The 23118-nt window shown below is 38.9% G+C and overlaps 1 protein-coding gene across 1 annotated transcript; it reads right to left on the bottom strand.

The window, feature by feature from the left end:
- Positions 1–209: 209 nt before the first annotated feature.
- Positions 210–22637, bottom strand: rab23 (RAB23, member RAS oncogene family). The gene is made up of 7 exons (XM_067421940.1): positions 22218–22637; positions 12899–13125; positions 5847–5932; positions 5610–5766; positions 4719–4801; positions 4552–4644; positions 210–1570 (listed from the first exon to the last, which is right to left on the bottom strand). The coding sequence occupies exons 2-7, from the start codon at positions 13051–13053 to the stop codon at positions 1431–1433; spliced, it is 714 nt and encodes a 237-aa protein (XP_067278041.1). The 5' UTR covers positions 13054–13125; positions 22218–22637; the 3' UTR covers positions 210–1430.
- Positions 22638–23118: the final 481 nt, after the last annotated feature.

Raw genomic sequence — 23118 nt, forward strand, 5'->3', positions numbered from 1 at the left:
ACATTAACCACTCAGAAAAAAAATAGAACAGAAAATGATCACGTGATTATCGTTTTCATGATCGATATACTCATGCACATCCCTAGAAGACATTGCTTTTAATTATTTGAGTGATATTCAGTGCTAATTTCTTTAGGAATACACACATTTGAAGGTTTTTTAAGGTCCTGCCTATTTAAGGATTGTTCTTTAGTAAAACAACATGAAAATAAATATTGAATGTTTATTTTTTGTTCAATTGGTGCATATGAAAACGATTAAACATAATTTTACAACATAACTGTGTTCATTTAGTTTAAACTGATTTTTACTGCATTTTAGTGTGAACAACACATTTTAATGCATGAATGACTGCAATGGTTTTTTGGTTAAAACGTCAAAGTAAATGCATTACTACATAAATGCTTAATATAAATATATATTTTTAGTAGTTATATCGCCCAGCCCTAAGTGTATGATGTTGAATGCCGTTATATCGGCGCTGTCAGCAAATTAATAATAATAACCTTATTCCAAAAGAATATGTTTCTATAATTCCATCTCTTGCATTTGGTATTGAGTTAGAATATGATGTTAATGCATATCAAGAACAATGATTTTCATTTGAAATAATATCTTTAAAAAACTGACTCGTTCAACCATTTACTAATGCTATTTACATTTCTTACAAGTACGTAGAGTTTAGAAATATTTTGGCACTGTGTTAAACGTCATGGATTTAAGTCAGTCATTACTTTACTACATTTTTCATACAAAAATACCTATAAGAACATACGGCTTGAACTTCATGACACTGCTCATATAAGAAACAAATCAACATTACTTTTAAGGGAATATTGCAAATGACTCATCTCCATCAATACTAACATATTGCACAAACGATGAACAGTCCAAATGCACAAATGGCGTGTTAAAAAATCTGATTTTGTAATTAATCTCATTAGAGAAAATTTGAATAATATTACCCTGCTGTGTACCACATCAAATAATGCACATCTGTGAGAAAATAGATTCGCTTTTCATTAAAATTTTGAGCCACAATTAGTGTTCAAATGTGAGGGCGGGCAGTTTTAATACTTGTACAAAAATAGCTAAACAGACCTTTGATTTACTCTCACTCATCGAGGGTTGTTTTTGACTTTTAGGACACAGTCAAGTCACTTCTGCACCAGTAGAGCATATTATGGGTCTTATTTTTACTGCAGCCGTGATTGATGCTGCTATTGGTGCAGAAATTCACTATCTAATTTTAAAACTAGTGTTTGAAGCGGTTGCAGCCAGCAGCAGAGGGCTCCGGTGCGCAAACATTCACTCTCATCCACAGGAGTCTGTGACGTATGAAACACAGAATATGATGGATCTGCTGTGGGTTTCTGTAATCAGCGCAGATGAAGCCCGTGTCACCTGCGGCGCATTGGGTCCCAGCAGCTCTACAGCAGTCTGCAGCTACCGAAGGGGTTTTTCGCTTTCTTCGTCCTCTGCTTGTTTGGTCGCAGGTTGATGATCTCACGGCCGTTCAGATCGCTGGCGTTCTGGTTCGGGTGAGAGCCACTGGTAGTGTTAAACACGCCTGGAAGAAAAAGAAAAAAGAAAGAGATTATTTAAAAAAAAAATCTGAGGCTTAATAAACACTGGCAGTGTTGTTTAAATATGAAAAATAAATTAAATCCAATATTAATGAAAGTGGCGTCAGAAATTGGATGGTTTGAACGCTGGAAAGTGCTACGGGGAAATTGGCAAGCAGCTTGTTGAAAAAAGGTCAACTGTTGGAGCAATCATTTGAAAATGGAAGAAGCTAAACATGACTGTCAGTCTCCCTCGGACTGGGGCTCCATACAAGATCTCACCTTGTGGGGTCTCAATGATCCTAAGAAAGGTAAGAAACCAGCCCAGAACTACACTGGAGGAGCTGGTCAATGACCTGAAAAGAGCTGAGACCATCGTTTCCAAGGTTACTGTTGGTAATACACTAAGACGTCATGGTTTGAAATCATGCTTGGCACGGAAGGTTCCCCTGCTTAAACCAGCACAATCCAGGCCCGTCTAAAGTTTGCCAGTGACCATTTGGATGATCCAGAGGAGTCATGGGAGAAAGTCATGTGGTCAGATTAGACCAAAATAGAACTTTTTGGTCATAATTCCACTAAACGTGTTTGGAGGAAGAAGAATGATGAGTACCTTCCCAAGAACACGGGGCCATGCATTGCGAAATTTTGGGGAACAACCTCCTTCCCTCAGTTAGAGCATTGAAGATGGGTCGAGGCTGGGTCTTCTAACATGACAATGACCCGAAGCACACAGCCAGGATAACCAAGGAGTGGCTCTGTAAGAAGTATATCAAGGTTCTGGCGTGGCCTAGCCAGTCTCCAGACCTAAACCCAACAGAGAATCTTTGGAGGGAGCTCAAACTCTGTGTTTCTCAGTGACAGGCCAGAAACCTGACTGATCTAGAGAAGATCTGTGTGGAGGAGTGGGCCAAAATCCCTCCTGCAGTGTGTGCAGACCTGGTGAAAAACTACAGGAAACGTTTGACCTCTGTAATTGCAAACAAAGGCTACTGTACCAAATATTAACATTGATTTTCTCAGGTGTTCAAATACTTATTTGCAGATGTCTCATACAAATAAATAGTTAAAACATCATATATTGTCATTTCTGGATTTTTTGTTTTTAGATTATGTCTCTCACAGTGCACATGCACCTACGATGACAATTTCAGACCCCTCCATGATTTCCAAGTGGGAGAACTTGCAAAATACCAGGGTGTTCAAATACTTATTTTCCTCCCTGTATATATATTTAGTAAACTGTAATGTATTCCTGTGATCAAAGCTGAATTTTTCATTATTACTCCAGTCTTCAGTGCTACATGATCCTTCAGAAATCATTCTGATATAAGGATTTAACCCCTTAAGTGTCACCCCCCTTTTTCAAAATATACATGAAAATTCACTATCCAAACTTAAATGGTTGCAATTCAAGAATGCTTTGGAATATAGACATAAGTTTGGTCTCATTTTAAAGAAGACAGTCAGCAGAGTATTGCTCAAGTGAAATCACTTCAAAAAATTTAAGTTTAAAAAAGTTATGGAAGTTTAAATGTACTGTAAATCAAATATACTGTACTAGATATTTAATATTTAATATAAAATATATATGTTACAAAATAATGTGGACTCTAAAATTACTATCAAATCAAAGCCATATGTCTAATCAATTTGTGTTCCAAATTTGAAGTTGATATCACAAAAATTGAAGTTCCCATGAGATTTTGTTTAGGCGTTGTACCACAAATAGCCACCGGGTGTCATTGAAATTCCATTGATTTTTTTAAATGCAATTTCCTGTGTCAAATGTATATATTTTTGTGTAAATATCACAAAACAGTTTGCAGAAATAGAACCGTGAGACTAAGACCTTTCCGACGATATGCGTTTTGTCAAGATTAGAAAAGGTTTTTATTATAAATTAAATAAATATGTTAAATAAATATGAAACATGACAACGCCACTTGGGGAGGAGCCCGCTAGAATAATTTAGAGCACCGTTTCCATGGTAACGCAAGGTCCGATTTCAAATCGGTTTGCACAGGATGAATCTTGAGTTCGTAAGCTTTCGATTGATATATAGTTTGTCAACATTAGATAAGGATAAATATAGGATATATTGTTTTAAACATGCAGTGGCAAATGGGCCCACCGGTGGGCCAGTGACACTTAAGGGGTTTGCTTAAGAAATATTTATGATTATTATTAGAGTTAAAAACATTTGATCTGCTTCATGTCTTTGTGAAAACCATAATAGCTTGTTTCAAGACTGTTGGATTTATAGAAAGTTCAAAAGAACATTATTTAAAGTATTTGAAATAGAAATCTTGTGTCATTACAAATATCTTTAATGTGATGTGAGTGCTCCTTCCTGAATAAAAGCATTATATGGCTGTCAATAGTTTGGTAATCTGATATTTTTGGGGTAATAAGCAAAGATCTAAGCCTTTAAAAATTACTTAAAATAAATATATAATAACAATGAGGCAATAATATGTGGGTCAAAATCAAATAAAGTAGCAAATGCAAAAAAATATGGTTTTAAAAAACAACAAGAAATCATCTTATGCATGTTTTATATCAAATGTCTGCAGAGGGCGCCAAATATCAAATCCTTGTTTACTATTGGCCAAATTACATATAACTCAAATGTTTACTTAATCTTCATATTTGGACAAATCTTTATGACAGAAATGCTTCAGCCACTATAATTTCCTGAACAGGAATATGTGGACATGAAAACATGAAAACTAAAGCAAAGGGTTTAAACTTTTATCGTGATGAACAGTTGGCAAATTTAGAAACATACTGATGAATTCTCACGCTGTAAGGTAATTATTTACCTTACAAATCTGATGTGGCGCACATTGCACTCCCAGATGAACATTATGATCAACACAAACTCTCAGCATATGCAGAAATGGAGTTTGAGATGCTCCACACATGTACATAATAACAGTTCATGTGCAGATTATAAAGTAAGGTCACAGAAGTTCAGTCTTACCTATTTTATTGCTGGATGTGTGAACAACCTCGCTCTCCTCTGCTGACTGTTGCTTGAGTCGCTGCAGATATTTGTCAGCTAGATACTTAAAAACTACAACAAATAAAATGTGTTAATTTATCTTGTTGGTAAAGCAGTTTTGTGAACTGAAAAGCATCATCACTCACCTTCATTGACGTTTAGATCTTCCTTCACTGATGTGCGATAGAACCTCAACTTCAGCCTCTTAGCAAGACCTTCGGCCTCTTCACTGAAGCAACACAAAGGTTTTTCACATCAGTCTCTTGAACGTATCGAAGGGGTCTTATAATGCCCCTTTTTACAAGATGTAAAACAAGTCTCTGATGTCCCCAGTTTTAGCTCAAAATACCCTACAGATCATTTATTATACTAGCATGTTACAAATACCTGCATGTAACTACATCTGTAATTCATTTCTGTAGTTACATTTATAATTTATCTGTTAACATTTCCCTTACCCAGACCACCACACCTGTCCCTTACTTTACCCGTATCCCACCTCAATATCAGCAAAAGTGTTTTGCAATACAATAAGAAACTTGTAAGATGCACAGAGCCAGAGAATATCTGCTGCATGAGAGAATAGTTTAGTTTAGTTTAATTACTGTTATAACGTATGTTGTTATGTTGCTTTATGACATGCCATTGCATTTGTGTTCGTACTGTATTGCAATAAATGTGAAAAGACGAATGACAGCTTGAGCGACTCCCAAACGTGCTCGACTACAACCTCTCTTTCTCTTCTCAACATGACCTTTGATGCATGTTCCCGGAGCAGGGTTTATGTTAATTTTAGGGCCAGTGATGTCACTAACCCATGTAGAAGCTCATTGGTTTACCTACCAGCCGTTTGTTGTAGTCCTTAAAAAGTGATTTCTGTAATAGGAAATATCTCCCTTTGCTTTGAACTTTGAGCGTCATAACTTTGCAGATGTTTTTATACTCAAACAGCAACATTACACACTAACTAAAGTTAAAAGAGTGAAATCATTATCAACCACCCCTTTAAAGTGCATTAGTGAACTCTTTATTCTTACTTCTTGATAACCGTGTCGTCCAGCAGGTCGATTTTGTTCTGCACCAGGACGGTGGGAATGTCACCCACCTCCATCTCCACCTTCTCCCTCCAGCTGCTGATGGCCTCAAATGAGTCTCTGTCGGTGGTGGAGAACACCAGCACACAGGCCTGGGCACCTGCAAAACCGATTACACGTCACACAAAACACACTTCAACACAACACACAAGAGAATCAGCCCAGCATTCACAGTCTCACCTCTGTAATAGGCCTTGGTGATGGCATCAAACTCCTCCTGTCCTGCCGTGTCCCACAGCATCAATCTGACGTCCTCGTCGTTAACTCTGGAACACATGCAAACAATCTCAAAATGCATATAGGCATTGGTCTAATAGCTACACCCTTAAAAATAAAGGTTTTCCACTTAAAAGAACCTTTGTGAAATGGGAAGATTATATGGAAGTTGAAGGTTCTTCATGGAATGGATGTCAATTAATAGACTGTCTTTAAAACACAACAGTAACATCAAAATAATTGGGTGGAGTACAACATTTGTTGACAGATCAAGCAGACTTACAACTGCGATTCAGATCAGTGGCCTGAATTATTAAAGAGGGGGTGAAATGCTGTTTCATGCATAATGAGCTTTTTACACTGTTATAGACTTGGATTCCCATCCTAAACATAGACAAAGTTTCAAAAACTAATGTTGGACGTTTGATGGAGTATTTTTGTGTCAAAAATACTCCTTCCGGTTTCTCACAAGTTTCGGAGAGTTTTTTTCGAGTATGGGTCGGCTTGTTGTTAATAGAACGGAAGGTCCTTGTATGGGCCGTACGGGCTCTTCTCCCGGTAGGGTGCGCCCATAAACACTCTCTCAGCTGCAGATCCAGTCGTCATTATAGTCCGCGCCGTGCTTCTCTTTATTCCTATGGATGACATTAAGCGACTTCAACGCTTCAGCACAGCATTCCGGGAAGGCAGCACTGCATTTGAACCGATTTGAACGCAGAAATGACGGGAAGCTTCACAACATCGCTTCAGTCGCGTCGCAAAGGGGATTTACACGCCACTGCTGTCAGGACTTCACCAAATCATACCAAAGAAGTGTGTTTTTGACGGAGCGGTCCCAGCGATAAAGGTTCGGTCCTGCTTTGGAAGCAGCCGGTGAGTAAAACTGCTTCAAATGTCTGTGCTGTTGGCTATCGTCACGTGAGTAAACATCAGTAAACGACACGATCGCGTGCTTCGTCATTCAAATGCGCTAACGGTTACTCCATTGTTGTTATATATATAACGTTACACTAGTCTGACGTGCAAAACCATTTTGCTTGCTACTGCTAATGTTTAGTCGCATACAATAGTCCATAAACCGAATCATGTCCTCATAAACTGCGAGTAAACACAAACAAATGTTGACAGGCCACTAAATACAGTCCATACCACAGAGACGGAAGTCCTGCTGCTGCTGTTTCTCCTGTTCAATTTATTTCAGCCTCCGGATGATTCTGGATCATATATCTATTAGCTGAGCTCGATAGCCCGCTCGTCATTCTTTAGCTCCGCCCACACGATACACCTCCAGGCGTCCGTTTTTTTCCGGAAAGACTCAGTACAATGTATGCACTTTTTGAGCGTCACCCCATTCACTGCCATTATAAGACTTGGAAGAGCAATGATATTTTTAAATATAACTGTGTTTGGCTGAAAAAATGAAGTCAAATACACCTAGGATGGCTTGAGGGCGAGTAAATCATGGGATAATTGTAATTTTTGGGTAAACAAACCCTTTAAAGCAGCACTTGGCAACTTTTGCTCTCGGGGTCCCCCTACAGTTGGGAAAAAATAATGTCTTCCAACTACTGTCGTAAGCCCTGTCCTCCTCCATCAGGGGATGCCATCGCGCGTGCATTTGTTGACATCCCTGATAGCCCTGAACTAGTGATGCGCGGTCGTCTCATAACCTGCGGACCCCGTATGTCTTTTTAATGGTCGCGGGTGCGGGGCAGGTTGTAAAAATATATACAGTGGTGCGGGGCGGGCCAAATAACTCCATAAAAGCGGCCCGCGGGTTGGTGCAGCACTAACAGTTCCCCTGAACACTGCAGGAGGAGTTCACATGCAGGTGTTCTTCTGGCGGCGCGTGTGAAATGTCTTCATCCCAGGTACAGTCAGTGGCACATGCTTCAGCATGTCATATGAATATAATTTCATGGGTTTTATTTTTTTCAAACGCCAAATAATCACGATGCTCACGTTTACAAGCCAGCCTCATTATAGTAGTCTATTGGTTAGCGTTTTACAGAATCTATATGATACTTCAGTTCAATGTTTGAGTGGTCGGTAATCACCATAACAAGCAGGACAGCATCGGTCGGGCACGCCTCCTTCAGCTCACGCCAACGAGCAAACGCTGGTCACATGTTGATCCTCGTCCTGCTTTTAATCCCATCACTTTCTCTTATTGCTTTCCTCCAACAAAACCTTTTCTTTCTTATTTGTCTGTGCTGCTTCGGACTATTATCCAACAAAAAAAGTTGAGCTCGCACGTCCGAATGTAAGGAAGTGTGGGTGTTGGTGGAAGTGACGTATATGCCGTAAAGCAGTCGAATTTTGTAGTTCTTTTTGTTCACGGGTTATTACCCGAAACCCGAAGTTTAAAAGTACGATTAAAAACGATACAGACCCCATCAAGCTATGGCAGACGTGTCATTCAACCTATTGTAAGTCGATGTATCATCACAAGAGTCTTGAAAATATATTATGAAGGTTGAAAAGTTACCTAGTGCTGCTTTAAGTTAGTGTATGTTTATGCAACTGCTTTCGCTCTCAGTTTGACTAAGCTTTGAAACCGATGAAGCCACTGACAGCTCATTTGTTCCTCGTTTCGTTTGTGTGTAGAAAGAGTAAACCGCACAGATTTTCTTTGGCATTCCCTGTCAATGACACATCACATGTTAAAATAGCTGGAAATAGACTGTGATCCAGGAACTACACGTTTGTGTCATCTACTGCAAAAAAGCAAGAGGATCTTCTTTTCCAGAGAGGTTGCCTGAGCGTTGCAGCGTTTTATTTGTCATTTCCCATATTTAAATGCAAACAGGAAATGTGCTTGTTCATAAGTGTTAAATCATCTCTTTCGGGTCAAGCAAGAGCCATAATTGCTGGCATTTATTTCTGCTTATGTGACCAACTCAGCCTATGTTTGAGTCGTATGTACAGTACGCCTAAGTGGAATACTGAACATACTGTGTAGTATATATTGTACACCACATACTCATTTCTAAAAATAATCATATGAAAAAAACACTGATGATCTCTTCATCACGGCTCCTGTTAGTGGGTGGGATATATTAGGCAGCAAGTGAACATTTTGTCCTCAAAGTTGAAAAAAAGCAGGAAAAATGGGCAAGCGTAAGAATTTGAGTGAGTTTGACAAGGGCCAAATTGTGATGACTAGACGACTGGGTCAGATCATCTCCAAAACTGCAGCTCTTGTGGGCTGTTCCCCTAGCCTGACGTCGTCATACTCAGTTGTAGTCAGAATATGAATCTGATACTCCATTGGGCTGTGATTATGGGGTGTGTTTCAACCGAACCAGGAAAGACCTCAATTGGATAGACCTACAACCAATCAGAGCAACAGAGCGACGCATAACTTCAGTTGTCAAATCTCAACAGAGCTCAACTGCACTGTGTTGCCAAGTCTGTGGTTATCCCGCGGGTTGAAGCGACCTCAATTATGTGATATATAGACCCACGAATGTGAATTTTAGCAGGCAACCTTTCCAAAATAACACATATTTTACCCCCCAAACAGCATTTTATTCTTAACACCCCGAATTGATCCGAACAGTTTCTGTTCGGGCAAAATTACTACTCTATGGATCAAGTCCAGACCGAACTGAGTTCGGCTGGCAGTGGTCAGTATTAGTGATCGACCGATATTGATTTTTTATAACCGATGCCGATTATTTGCATGTTTATGTGCCGATAACCGATATATAGAACCGATATTTACTTACGAACACTGTAATTTTTGCAGTTTCACTCACTTACATACAGAACAAAAGACATTTACATCAATAAAAGTCAGAATTTGTTTTTTTTTAAATACAGTGCAAAGTCTTTTTAACATTAATGCTGTTTTACCTTTGTATTTATAAATCACTAGTCAGTATCTATCAAAAGTGCTCCAAGGAAGGAACAGTGGAGAACCGGTCACAGGGTCATGGGCGGCCAAGGCTCATTGATGCACGTGGGGAGCGAAGGCTGGCCCGTGTGGTCCGATCAAACAGACGAGCTACTGGAGCTCAAACTGCTCCAGAAGTTAATGCTGGTTCTGATAGAAAGGTGTCAGAATTCACAGAGCATCGCAGTTTTTTGCTTATGGAGCAGCATAGCCACAGACTAGTCAGGGTGCCCATGCTGACCCCTGACCCCGCCGAAAGCACCAACAGTGGCATGTGAGCATCAGAACTGGACGACGAAGCGATGGAAGAAGGTGGCCTGGTCTGATGAATCACATTTTCTTTTACATCACGTGGATGGCCGGGTGCGTAGCTTACCTGGGGAACACATGGCCCCAGGATGCACTATGGGAAGATGGCGAGCCAGTGGAGGCAGTGTGATACTTTGGGCAATGTTCTTCTGGGAAACCTTGGGTCCTCCATCCATGTGGATCTTACTTAGACACGTACCACCTTAACTTTTCAACCAGCTCAACAAAAAGAGTTAATGAAAAGCATTGCTTAGTGAGTTTTAGATTGCATTGGTTGCAGAGCTATGGCTGCAAGAAATCTGGGGAAAAGCCTATTTTATTTATGTGCTTAAAAACCTACAATGGTCCACTTGAGATGGATTAACTCAAACTGGTTTATATAACATGATAATGCCTGAATTAAACACAAATAAAATACTTGATGGGTGCAACACTAAATAATCCGATTATTCATAACAAAGGAATGATGATTACATCAGCGCAAAACCATCCTCAGATTCTGGGTTAAAAACAAAAGTCAAAACTGAAAACAACAGCCCAGCCGTATGACTGAAACTGCTCCGCCTGACACTTTCTTGTCCCAGTCTGCATGTTCACACTGTTATGTGTTCCTTTGTCATTCTCACATGTAAATAATTTAAGGCAGTTCTGGCAAGTTAATGTGGATGCTTTTGCAATTTGCATTGAGGGATATATATCCCATGTGATACTACACATTCTGGCAAATGCAGACCATTGGTAAACCCAGCCTGAACTGTAGCAATTTGATTTTGCCCTGCAACGCAGTCTGGAAATGTGTACATTCATTTCTACTGCTTCTGTTACACTTTTGCGGAAACCAATCACAGGCTGGCTTATCCACCTGACGCGCCACTGGTGGGTTTATGCTGTTATCACGCCTTTTGTGGTCTGATTGGTTGAAGGACTATCCAATTGCGTACAGTCATTTGAATAACGCTTTTTTATCATGCCTCTTATGCAGTTAAATGACAGAGCAGACTCCCCAGACTAATGTTCAATCTTTAAAGGTGCCCTAGAATGAAAATTGAATTAACCTTGCCATAGTGAAATAATAAGAGTTCAGTATATGGACATCACATACTGTGAGTCTCAAACACCATTGCCTCCTACTTCATATATAAATCTCATAAATCAAAAACACCACGGAAAAAGAAGTGCTTCTCAACATAAACCCAACCGTGACGCAAGCGTTGGGGATCATTTATATGCAACATTTGCATCTGTCCAAACATGTTCATTGCCAGGCGGAACTGACGGTAACTGGATCTGCAGATGAATTGCAGCTCACTTGAGGATAGCAAAAACGGCAACTCTCATGACACACGTCATGTTCAGGCTGTGCAGGGGACGTGAGGACTTTTCATATGTCAACAGTCATGTTTGAGGTTTATTATAATCGGATACCACAACAATTTATTTCAAAATCGTTCGTTTGTTTGGCCCATTTCAAGCAAGCTTCACTCAGCGTGTTAAACTGAAGAAAGGGGCAACTGTATTCCTGCAAGCAGTAAGTAGTGATTTATTCACTTATTGACTAGCTGTTTAAACAATTTCTGATTCAATTGAAAGTTTCTTAGAGAGACAGCATTGTCTAGATGACGGAAGATGCTAGAACAGTGAAAATGGGAAACTCCAAGTACCATACAAAACGAAATAGTGTGTCTAATGACAAAGGCTAATATTATTTTGTATTACAAAATACAACCGTAGATACGTTGCTTACAGATCGTTCACTCCATCCTTCTAGCAAACGTCACCTTTTCCACCATATAAGTTAAAAAGACAGTCATTTGACAAGGCTATTCATTTTGTAAAAATATAAGTTATATATTTATATTTTTGAGAACTGAAGTAGGCCTATGATTGTTTTGCATGCTTGTATTAAGAGTACATCACAGTCACTACGTAACGTTAGCCTACATTGTGACTAACGTTATATAAACATGCAACATTGTTGATGAAAAAGACAAGTCTAAAATGTAGACTGAATGACACTTTAAGCAGAACATCTCAAATGGAGACTGATAAAATGCAGCTTACTTGTTTATTGGTGTTTTCAGATCATTAGCGCGTGAGAAAGAGAGAGAGCTCGCGTGGATATGGTTTCCAGATTGGACATGTTTAGGTAAAACACCAGATAGTATACGTGTTCTTTTCACAGAACAGCTCTTTTTGGGGGATTTAAATGACAGAGCTCGTGTGTTTGCGGTTGCCAGATTTCATTCTCGCATGTGGATGATCTGAAAACACCAATAAATAAGTAAGCTGCATTTTGGAAATCTCCATTTGAGATGTTCTGCTTAAAGTGTCATTCAGTCGGTCTGTGTTTTAGCCAGGACTGCTTCACTGAACTTCTGAACTGCTCTGAGCTGCTGAAATAAACCAGTCATGCCCCTTCCAAATAAGGCAAAAACAGAGCATCACATCCTAGGGACAATGTGTAGGGTTGTAAATGGACCTGTAAAACTGTATCTGGACAATTTTTGCCCTTAAATAAGTCACATGTATGTAGATATCAGAGAACAATTTAACATATTGTTTCAAATCATTCTAGTGCACCTTTAATATTGTCAAAAACTTTTGCTGAACAATTAACGTAAATTTAATTAAAATTACCTGTCATTTACATATACTACCAACATTGTAACAATACAAAGCGGGTTGACAATCTGTGAATTTACGTTTTAATGCGTTACATCTGCAAATGACGGCCGAGCAATTGTGTTCAAACACAAAAAACCAAAAGCAGTGGATGAGCTACCTGACTGAAGCGTAAAAGCATGCTTACATTATCTGCCGTTCCAGAAAGTCCACCCCGATGGTCTTTTTGTAGTCCTTGGTGAAGATGCCCTTGCAGTATCTCTGAATCATGCTGGACTTCCCCACCGCTCCATTTCCCACCACCACCACCTTGATGGCCACTTCCATGTCCTCCTCCAGCATGGCTGGATCTGTGTGGGCTCACTTCACTTCGGCCCGGCTTAGTGCTGCTGCTGCTGTAGGATCTTCTCAACTCTGGTTTAGGACAATAATTGACAGATCAGTTATAATCCCAACCCTTATGATGCATCAGGGGTAGGGCTGTGCATATCACAACAGCACACAATATCTGAATGACTTTAATAGGCTACTTCAAAATTGTGAAAAGGGTACATTTTAGGTTGATGCATATAGCAGAGAACAGACTGGGCTCACGACAGTTACTTATGTGACTTGCTTGACGTTAAAAACGGTTATTAAATGCAATAACTTGTGAAAAACAACTCCTTACAATCACGCAGTGTTTGACACACACACACACACACACACACACACACACACACACACACACACACACACACACACACACACACACACACACACACACACACACACACACACACACACACACACACACACACACACACACACACACACACACACACACAGAAACATTTATGTTAAAATTATATTATCAGATTTGTGACAAATTTCTGCTAAAACACTCCTGGTCATTTTCAGAACATGTAGCGATGCTTTCTTTTCCCAAAAAGAATGTGAAACCTAAATGGTGTCATTCTCAAGTTTATATAATTAAAGGTGCACTATGTTGTATTTTTGCAGTAAAATATCCAAAAACCACTAGGCCTGAAACCATACTTATTCAATAATAATCAATACAGCATGAAGACTAGACATATCAAAGGTCATAGATATGTTTATCTAAGAAATTGTTCATGTCTCTTAAGCCTAAACTTAAAAATAATGAGTAAGTAGTGATTTCTCTAATTTTAACAATATAAAGGGAGTTTTTACACTGGCAGTTTAATTCAGAACAGGGCAAAGTTCGTATGAAAAATTGTTAATGTGTACCAGTGAGCGAACCAGAACCACACCATACCTGGAGGAGGTCCATATTACACGAGTAGGAATATAGTGCGGCCCCTTTAAGAGCTGGAATATAGTGCGGCCCCTTTAAGAGATCCGCCTTCGCTATTGAACTGCCGGTACTTTGCGTGTGCGCGCCGCCGAACTGGTCCGCGATTCACGTGGGCAGTGTGAAGAACACGGACGACTCGACTTGTTCAGGAAAGTAACCTGTGCATTCGTTTTAGCCGATTGTAATGTATTTAGTTCAATAAAACACGTGTACTGTAAGCGGGGTGATGGTGTTAATGATTTACCTCAGACATGAGCAAGAGTGAGCTGCACAGTGCATCGCGCTCAGACTGCAGAGAATGTGCTCAGTGAAAAAACGCCCTTTTCTTTCTGGAGTCTAATAAAAGTTAAACAGAAAATATGGTAGTTTATGTAGGCAATAACTGCATTTTTGGTTTAGAATATTAATGCTAATGTCAACCATTTTCTTTCCCTATTAATATTTGCTGCTACATATCCTTTGTCTGACAGCTCTCACTTTTTCCAACTACAGGCTATGCCTCAGATCAAACAGAAAATGCGCGCTGCGTTTTGTCATGTCTGCCCCACACACACACACATATATAATACACTAAATTATTTATATACTACGCAAATCATGCAGAAGTGCCATCTATCTTTATTTCGCGATCCATTTTTTTCGACCTCGATACGTTTCGTCACGTTTTGTATCGCGATATTTTGTCAAACGATATTTCGTCCCATCCCTAGCCGGTGTTATATATTTTGCTCAGTTGAGTACCTACAATATCCCAGATGTTTCCAACTATTTGTAAATTGTGAGAAAATTGCTATTTTAACTAAAGACCAGGACGTTTCAGCATTGCATTTGAGGGAGTCGCCTGTCAATCGCGTCATATCTGCGCTATACCCTCGGTTTCGGCTTTTATTTGGCAGGAGCGCTTTACTCTTAGCAGTGTGAACAAGTGAACGCACGGAGTAACGTCATAACATCGTTTTAAACACACTCAAATGTATCTAATATGATAAACAGAGCTGCATTACCTCATAATCATAACCGGAAGAGCGGATCTGTGCAGGCGCCCGGCGACTGTGTCCCGTCCCGTCATAATAAAAGTCCCGGTATTCGAGAGGCGGTATTTGTTTAACAATCGCTCCAGCAGCCGTGCTCAGCTCCACAACACTCGGTCCTGCTCTGCTTCACTACAGTAACGTTAATAACCGCATGCATGAACGTGATTTCTGCCCGAGTCCTCTTTTTCACCGGCTGTGATGAGAAGACCAGATCTCCCAAGTTGCTGCGCTCACACTTTGCGTCATCAAACTACGATTTGTTTTGAATAGGCGCCCTCCAGTGGACGGAAAGTTGCATAGTGCACCTTTAAATTTTTTTTTAATTTAAATAGTTTTTACACACTAATAGCAATATCATATTGCATATCGAATATCGCATTACTTAAGAAGATATTGCATATGGCTTTTTTCTACAATATCGTACGGCCCTAACCAGGGGTTACTTAAACATACTTTTTCTGGCAGGATGCAAAACAAAACATAATATAAACCACAAAAGCAGACATAATTGTCCTTTTCTGCATCATGATGGTCATTATATTTTATTTTTTGGTCAGCCATGGCACACTTTCCATTGAGTAAGCCTGCTGTCCGTCTGGGCAGTTTCCCACATCATGATGCTTCACGGTCGAACCATTAAGATTTTTTTCACTGTTATTTATAAGCACAAATAAGCATGGGTTTAATGGTGAGACTTTTGTAATCAGGCTCAATTATTAGAGCAAAATTTTGATTTCGATTTATAAGCCAATATATCAGTTATCGGCTTACGAATATAAACAATTATAGGTAGCGGCCAAAATGTTCATATCGGTGCATCCCTAAACATTTTAATCATGTTTTTTTGTTTTTGTTTGAAGGTGATACGAATTTGGGCGAACAAGTCATGAGAATAATTTCACAATGCAAAAATGTACGAATATGAAATGTGCACTATGTAGTATTTTTGCAGGTAAAATATCCAAAAACCACTAGGCCGGTGTTATATATTTTGTTCAGTTGAGTACCTACAATATCCCAGATGTTTCCAACTATTTGTAAATTGTGAGAAAATTGCTATTTTAACTAAGGACCGGGACGTTTCAGCATTGCGTCTGAGGAAGTCGCCTGTCAATCGCGTCATATCTGCGCTACTCTCGGCAGTGTGGACATGTCACCGCAGCGGCGAGTGAACACACAGGGTAACGTCAACAATTTTAAACACTTAAATGTATCTAATATGATAAACAGTGTATAACAATCGCTCCAGCAGCCGTGCTCAGCTCCACAACACTCGGTCCTGCTCTGCTTTAGTCTACAGTAACGTTAATAACCGCATCCATCAACGTGATTTCTGCCCGAGTCCTATTTTCCACCGGCTGTGAGGGGAAGACCACATGTCCCAAGATACTGCGCTCACACTTTGCGTCATCAAAGTTTGTTTAGAATAGGCGCCCTCCAGTGGACGGAAAGTTGCATAGTGCACCTTTATTAAGTTCATAAGCAAAGTGGAATTTGATCTATTTTTAGGGGTTTTCAAATCATTCCTGGAGCCTCCCCAGCACTGCACATTTTGGATGTCTCCCTTATTAGTGTCTTATTTAACACAGGTGTATTAACTCATCAGCTGATTAGTTTAGTACTCCATGAGCTGAGCTGGGTGTGTCCAATAAGGGAGATATCCAAAATGTGCAGTGCTGGGGAGGCTCCAGGAATGGTTTTGAAAACCCCTGATCTATTTCTTTTGGTTTTGCGGTAAAATATGACTAGACATGATTTTTCATAAGATTCTTTCATAAAGGATGGGCTTTCACCTCCAAAATAACTTGGTTGCAAATGAACACTGCATTTATTCAACAATTATAATCAATGAAAACTGGCTGTTTTCTGGACCTTGAATCTATAAAGGTAAAAATGATTGTTGTCAAGACATTAGAATTTCACATTTTGATACGATACCTTGACGAGTACCCTTACAGAAAAATCACATGAATTTCAAATGTGACCACATGTATTTTTGCACATGAAGCTGATGTGTTTTTTCTGTAAGGGTATCGATATTCAATGGTATTTAAATTTAGAATTAGTGTGTCCCAAAAAAAATCAGTATTCCAAAGATACCCAGATGGTTTTCTATTTCCTGCTCGAAGTGCAGATCAAAGATTTTAGATAAAGGGCCTGTCCCAATACTCACACTTGCAGTCTTGGCCACTTAACTCTTTCCCCGCTAGCGTTTAAAAAAAAAAAAAGAGTTGCCAGCCACCACCAGGGTTTTTGACAATTTTCACCTAAATTTAATAGCCCATCGAAAATTTTGTTTAATGAATATCTGAGCATGCAATATCAAAATAAAGAGCTGACCCTCTTCTTTTAAACAAACAAACAAAAAAATTTATTCTAGCTTCACGCATTCCTTTTTTATCAACACTTGAATATGGGTAGGTTTCATAAAAAAAAGCTACATTTTGAACAAAAAAACTGAGAAAATCACATTTTTGTGAAAGACTGTTTCCAGATCAGATTCAGAGCGATGATCAAACACAGATGGAGGAGATCGAGTCCATCAACACCTCTAACGCTTACACAATCCTGTAGCTCATCCTGGGTCCACATTTCATTCAGTAATATTAGATAGTTTTGATTCATATGCTGTTTAATGAGGATGATCACGTTATTTTTAATATGCATATGATTACATGCAATCGCTCGTTTCACTGCGTCTTCCTCACGTGTGTTTTGATCAGGAGATTCAGTACTCATTCAGATGCGCAATAGCGCCCGACAGTGAAAACACGGAAAATTCTGTTATTGGCCTGGAAGCGTGTTCTCACAAATAACGGAAATTTCCGTGTTTGGCGGGGAAAGAGTTAAGAGCGAGTGCATACAACAGGAAGTAAGTGTGTAAGACTGTCCCAGTTCGTAAAAATGCAAAAGCGCAGTGCCCTGAACGTACACTAAATCTACAGTCAAACCAAAAATAATTCAGATACCAGATACATTTTTTCACTAGTGTGTGCAGGACACTAAAGTTCATTTCTGTAAGTGAGAATAGCAAAATAAAGTAAACTGTGACGTTATACCCACAGATTCTTCATACAGTGACTACCAGTAAAGATTTGGGCCCAAAATGATGCAGACACTTTGACCGGAGCATGTTTTGCTGAAGTGTTTTTCTCTTTAATTGCTAATGTGACCTTTGAAACCACAGACTGAACAAAATGAAGCATTGCTTGGTCATTGGTTGAGCTAAACTGGTATTGTATGATTGTGTAGTTAAATTTAACAGCTGATTGTAGTCAATCACATCCATTTCTATCAAATATGAATTTGTTCTGACAGTTTAACTTTGTGTTTTTGTCATATTTTATTACCATTATCTACACTATAGCGAATAAACTGAGATAATGTGAGAAAATGTTGAAGGTTTTGGTTTGACTGTACACACTAAGCATATCACATTATGCATTATGGTCAGGAAAACCTTCCCTTATACTGTACATTAGATTAATGAGATACATGACATGTAATTTGGTAGTAAAACAAAGTGTTATACATGTTATTAGGGCAAAGATGAGCATGTGTATTTTTAAATAATTTTCAATTGCTTTTTATAACAAGAGGTTATCACTTTTATCACTAAATCATAATCATCTATTTAGAAGCACCACAATTACTAAACTGCGTCGCCTGTTAAAGAGGAAATGTTTATTTTAAAATGCTGAATTAATGAAAATTAAAATAAAGCTCTGGGAACACTTACAATACAGGAAACCCGTCACGCAAGTAGACATTTGGACAAGTGGATATTTGGACAGGCCCATACATTTAATATGCATGCACACTCCATCTAACAGCTTATATTACCCATAATCCATTGCTCGTTGTACGAGAATTCAATTAGAACTACAAGCACAAATAAAAAGTGTTAAAAAATACAAATATGGCAGATGTGCAAGTTTAAGTAAAGAGGTTTAGACTAGAAGGGGTTTGAGTGATTAATAATCAATATCTAACCAGAGGAAAATATATATATATTCAATGTTATCCACGTTATATTTCATCTGCAACAGCATCATGAACTTTTATAAAGATATTTTTGCTCATTAATGTTTAAATATTATTATGCAAACACATGAGGGGAGTCTCCACATGAAAGACCCCCGTCTGGCAGATCGACGAGCTACTATATTTCTCTGATAGTACGAATTTAAATTAAATTTAAAACTAAGTAGTTTCCCAAACAGCACTTTTAGGTCATAGTTAAAAAAGGGGAACTGAAACGCACACAATAGTTTTGCCCACAGCAGGAGTCTTGAACGTGAACTCAAAAGTGCAATCCAAGAATGCTGGACAGACAGCAGCGAGACACTGCCGCTTACATATTAGGTTACGTTAGCGAGGCCTCCCACGTTCCTCCTGCATGGGTAACTGAATACAGCAGCCAACCTGACACAACAACAACCATATCCATCTCCACACCAGCACTCATCTCCACAGGACATGCGCTCACAAACACACTCGCAAGATGACGCTGCACGTATACGGACAATGTTGTTATATTTAGCTGGCCCTCTAATACTTTAGAATACAATAGTTTATAGATCAATATAAACGAAACAATTTTAAAATGCATTTCACAGACGAGATTAGATTTCCTTCCAGTCATTTAGCTCGGCTTTTAGAACAAAAGATGAATCGCAGCGTTGAGTCTTGACAGGTGTTTATGAGGTCTGAAGGGCCGTGTTACTGCCATGGCACCAGGATTCACGTAACCAAGGAGGTCTGCGTTATATACAAAGTGCACTCACTCACACACACACACACACACACACACACACACACACACACACACACACACACACACACACACATTTGTTTTTATGACATATGGAGACAGTCCAGAGGCATAATGGTTTTTATAATGTACAAACCTTATTTTCTATCCCCTTACACTGCCCCTAAACCTACCCATCACACACACACACACTGCCCCTAAACCTACCCATCACAGGAAACATTCTGCATTTTTACTTTCTAAAAAAAACTCCTCCTGTATGATTTATAAGCATTTTGAAAAGTGGGGACATGGCCAGTGTCCTCATATTTCACCCTCTCCTGTAATACCTCTGTCATACCCATGTCATTATACACATTTGTGTCCTCATATGTCACAAAAACATGCACACTCACACACACACACACACACACACACACACACACACACACACACACACACACACACACTCACACACACACACACTCAGTGTGGCTGTATATTGCAGGTAGAAAACACCCTTAAATATAAATGTATGACTCTCTATGAGCACCAAAACTTCAGGAGATCCCGTTTAAAGCAGCTGTCAGATTACAAACATCCATCACACGTCTTACACTGGATTTGGTGTTGCAGTTAGTCCGTTTAAGAAATCTGCACCGTACTTTGATTATTACACATTATTAAAAAGTGGCAAAAACATTGGAGTATACGACTCATATCAAAGTACCATTTGTATCCATCACCGTGTTTTACCATGGTATTAGGTGCTACTCATTCACTTCAAAGAATCGCAAGGAAAAAGTAGTTCATTGAACAATTCCGTACAATATATTAAGTAGTAATATTAATAAAAGCATTGTACTAACTGTACATAGGTTTAGCTGCTTGACATTATGAATACTGTTACCATAGTGAGCACATGTACCGTGCAGGTCACTGTAATATAAAGTGTTACCAATGTACTCACAACTTCAGCTAAATGTTCTTTAAGCAACTGTCCCACATTCTTTAAATAGCATTCACGTAACAGTATTAGAACATTAATGTTATTTAGTGTTTAATAATGTTTTTGAATTTTTAGCATCATATTTATACATAAATGTTTTTCCCCCCTGGAATGTTTCAGTTGTAAGTGTAACCGTACCACATTCTCAACAGTATTTCCTAAGCTTTAAGTAACGTTACTAGAACGTTCAATCAATTTGGTCTTTACTAATGTTCTCAAAATATAAGCACAATATACGTCTGTTCAGTTGGTCGAATGTTTTTAATGTTTTAGAGCGTTCAGAAGTAACGTCCTCATAATTTTTGCAAAATGAACAAATGAAATGTTCCCATAACATTAATAGGATGTTTGTTCAATGTTATTTGGAAATTGACTAAAGTTCTCAAAACGTTTGCATGATGTTCATACTTCGTTTCAATATATTTTTCCCCCTGAAATATTTTAGTTGATCAAATGTTTTTTAAGCTTTAGAAGTAACTTTCCCATGTTTGCAGAATGAACAAATTAAATCACTGCATAACCAAAACAAAAACGTGAAAACGTCATAGAACATTCATATATAAGTTGGCCAAATGTTGTTGTTTTTTACTTTTCAGAATGTTCAGAGGTGCTTTGATTCCAATAGATTTAAATGGAATGTTACCTTAACATTCGCATTAACAAAATAAACCGTTATAAATACAGGACGTTCGAACGTTCAGAGAACTTTTAGGGAAACGTGTTTTTATAACTTAATTGGAACGTTAGCAATCTAACTGTACCACATTCTAAAAAGTAACGTTCTTTAACTAGAACGTTCGTTCAAAGTTATTTAGTTTTTAATAATGTTCTCCAAAAAAAATCTCCTGAAATGTTTTTTTTTTTTTTTATGGTCTGAGAACCTTCAGAAGTCAGATAACTTTCAGGAAAAAAAGCTTGTACCTTAATAGAAGCGTTAACAACGTAACTGTACCACATTTAAGTAACGTTCCTTACGAAGCATTCATTCTTTAAGTAACGTTAATCGAACGTACGTTCAGTGTTATTTGGTATTGACTGTTCTCACAATGTTCTGAAACGTTTTTTGTTTGTTTTTCTAAAATATTTTGGTTTTGACCAAATGTTCTTTTAAAACGTTCAGAAACCCCATAATGTTTGCACATGCAATGAATAAATGAAACGTTTCGAACGTTAAGAGAACTTTCAGGAAAAACGTTTTCATAACTCAATGGGAACGTTAAGGAAATGTTCTTCGAATAACACATGATGCGTTAGTTGTGATGGTACAGTGATGCATCAGATAGTAACGGCATGACACTGTTATACAGACGTACTGAACGATTATTAATAAATGGTACTTCAAATAATGCTATGGTACATTTGGATAGAGAGAAACAGACCGCGGCGTCTCACCTGCGTTCGTGTTACCAGGTTACATTGTTTCGTCTTTGAAGACCCGACACGAGAATAAGCACGAGCTGTCCAGGAGCATCCAAACACACAGCTCTAGTGATTTATGAGCAAACACCTCTGCTGAATGGAAATATAACACAGCAGCAGATGCATGAAGAGAGCTTTATAAGTCCGCACAGTTTATCAAAGGAGTGGCCTCCTCCTCTTCCTTCAATGCTCTCTCTCCCGCTTCAGTCTGGATGATCCAAAGTCAGACGGGCTCTGAGGAAGCAAATGTCAGCAGATATAGATGCGAACAGAAATAGCAGAGCGTCTTAACGTGGTTTGCGGTAATTCGCGACTCTGTCTTGGCGTGTGTGTCTCATCTGTTGACCGCGGCAGCAGTGCCGTGAAGCGGGAGACCACTCTGCGATGTCGGTCTGTCGCCCACCAAAAAGACCCTTTTCAAAATAAAAGCCTGTCTTTATTTATTCATTTATTAAAGGCACAACATGTAAGATTTTTGGATTAAACTACCCTAAAACCACTAGAACAGTGTTATATATTTTGTTGACTTGTGTAGGCCTGCTTACATCACTCCAAATATTTCCAAGAAGGTTAAAATCCGGGAAAAAGAAACTATTTTAAAGGGATAGTTCACCCAAAAATGAAAATGTGATTATCTGCTTACCCCTAGGGCATTCAAGATGTAGGTGTGTTTGTTTCTTCAGTAGAACACAAATGAAATTGTTTAACTCTAACCGTTGCACTGTGCCAGTCATATACAGTAGCTACAGTGAGGAAAATAAGTATTTGTACACCCTGGTATTTTGCAAGTTCTCCCACTTGGAAATCATGGAGGTAGTGATGGGACATCTGAAGCGAGGCTCCGGAGCTTGTGTCGAGCAAAAAGGGGCGTTCC

This window comes from Pseudorasbora parva, chromosome 17, assembly GCF_024679245.1.
Source record: "Pseudorasbora parva isolate DD20220531a chromosome 17, ASM2467924v1, whole genome shotgun sequence".
NCBI lineage: Eukaryota > Metazoa > Chordata > Actinopteri > Cypriniformes > Gobionidae > Pseudorasbora > Pseudorasbora parva.

Bases quoted from the DNA above. Each gene is read 5' to 3' on its own strand.
- rab23 (XM_067421940.1), bottom strand. From the start codon at position 13,053: ATGCTGGAGGAGGACATGGAAGTGGCCATCAAGGTGGTGGTGGTGGGA. The intron at 5,767-5,846 runs GTGAGACTGTGA...TCGGTTTTGCAG, and splicing joins CACCAAGGCCTATTACAGAG to GTGCCCAGGCCTGTGTGCTG. The intron at 1,571-4,551 runs GTAAGACTGAAC...TTTTTCTTCCAG, and splicing joins CACATCCAGCAATAAAATAG to GCGTGTTTAACACTACCAGT.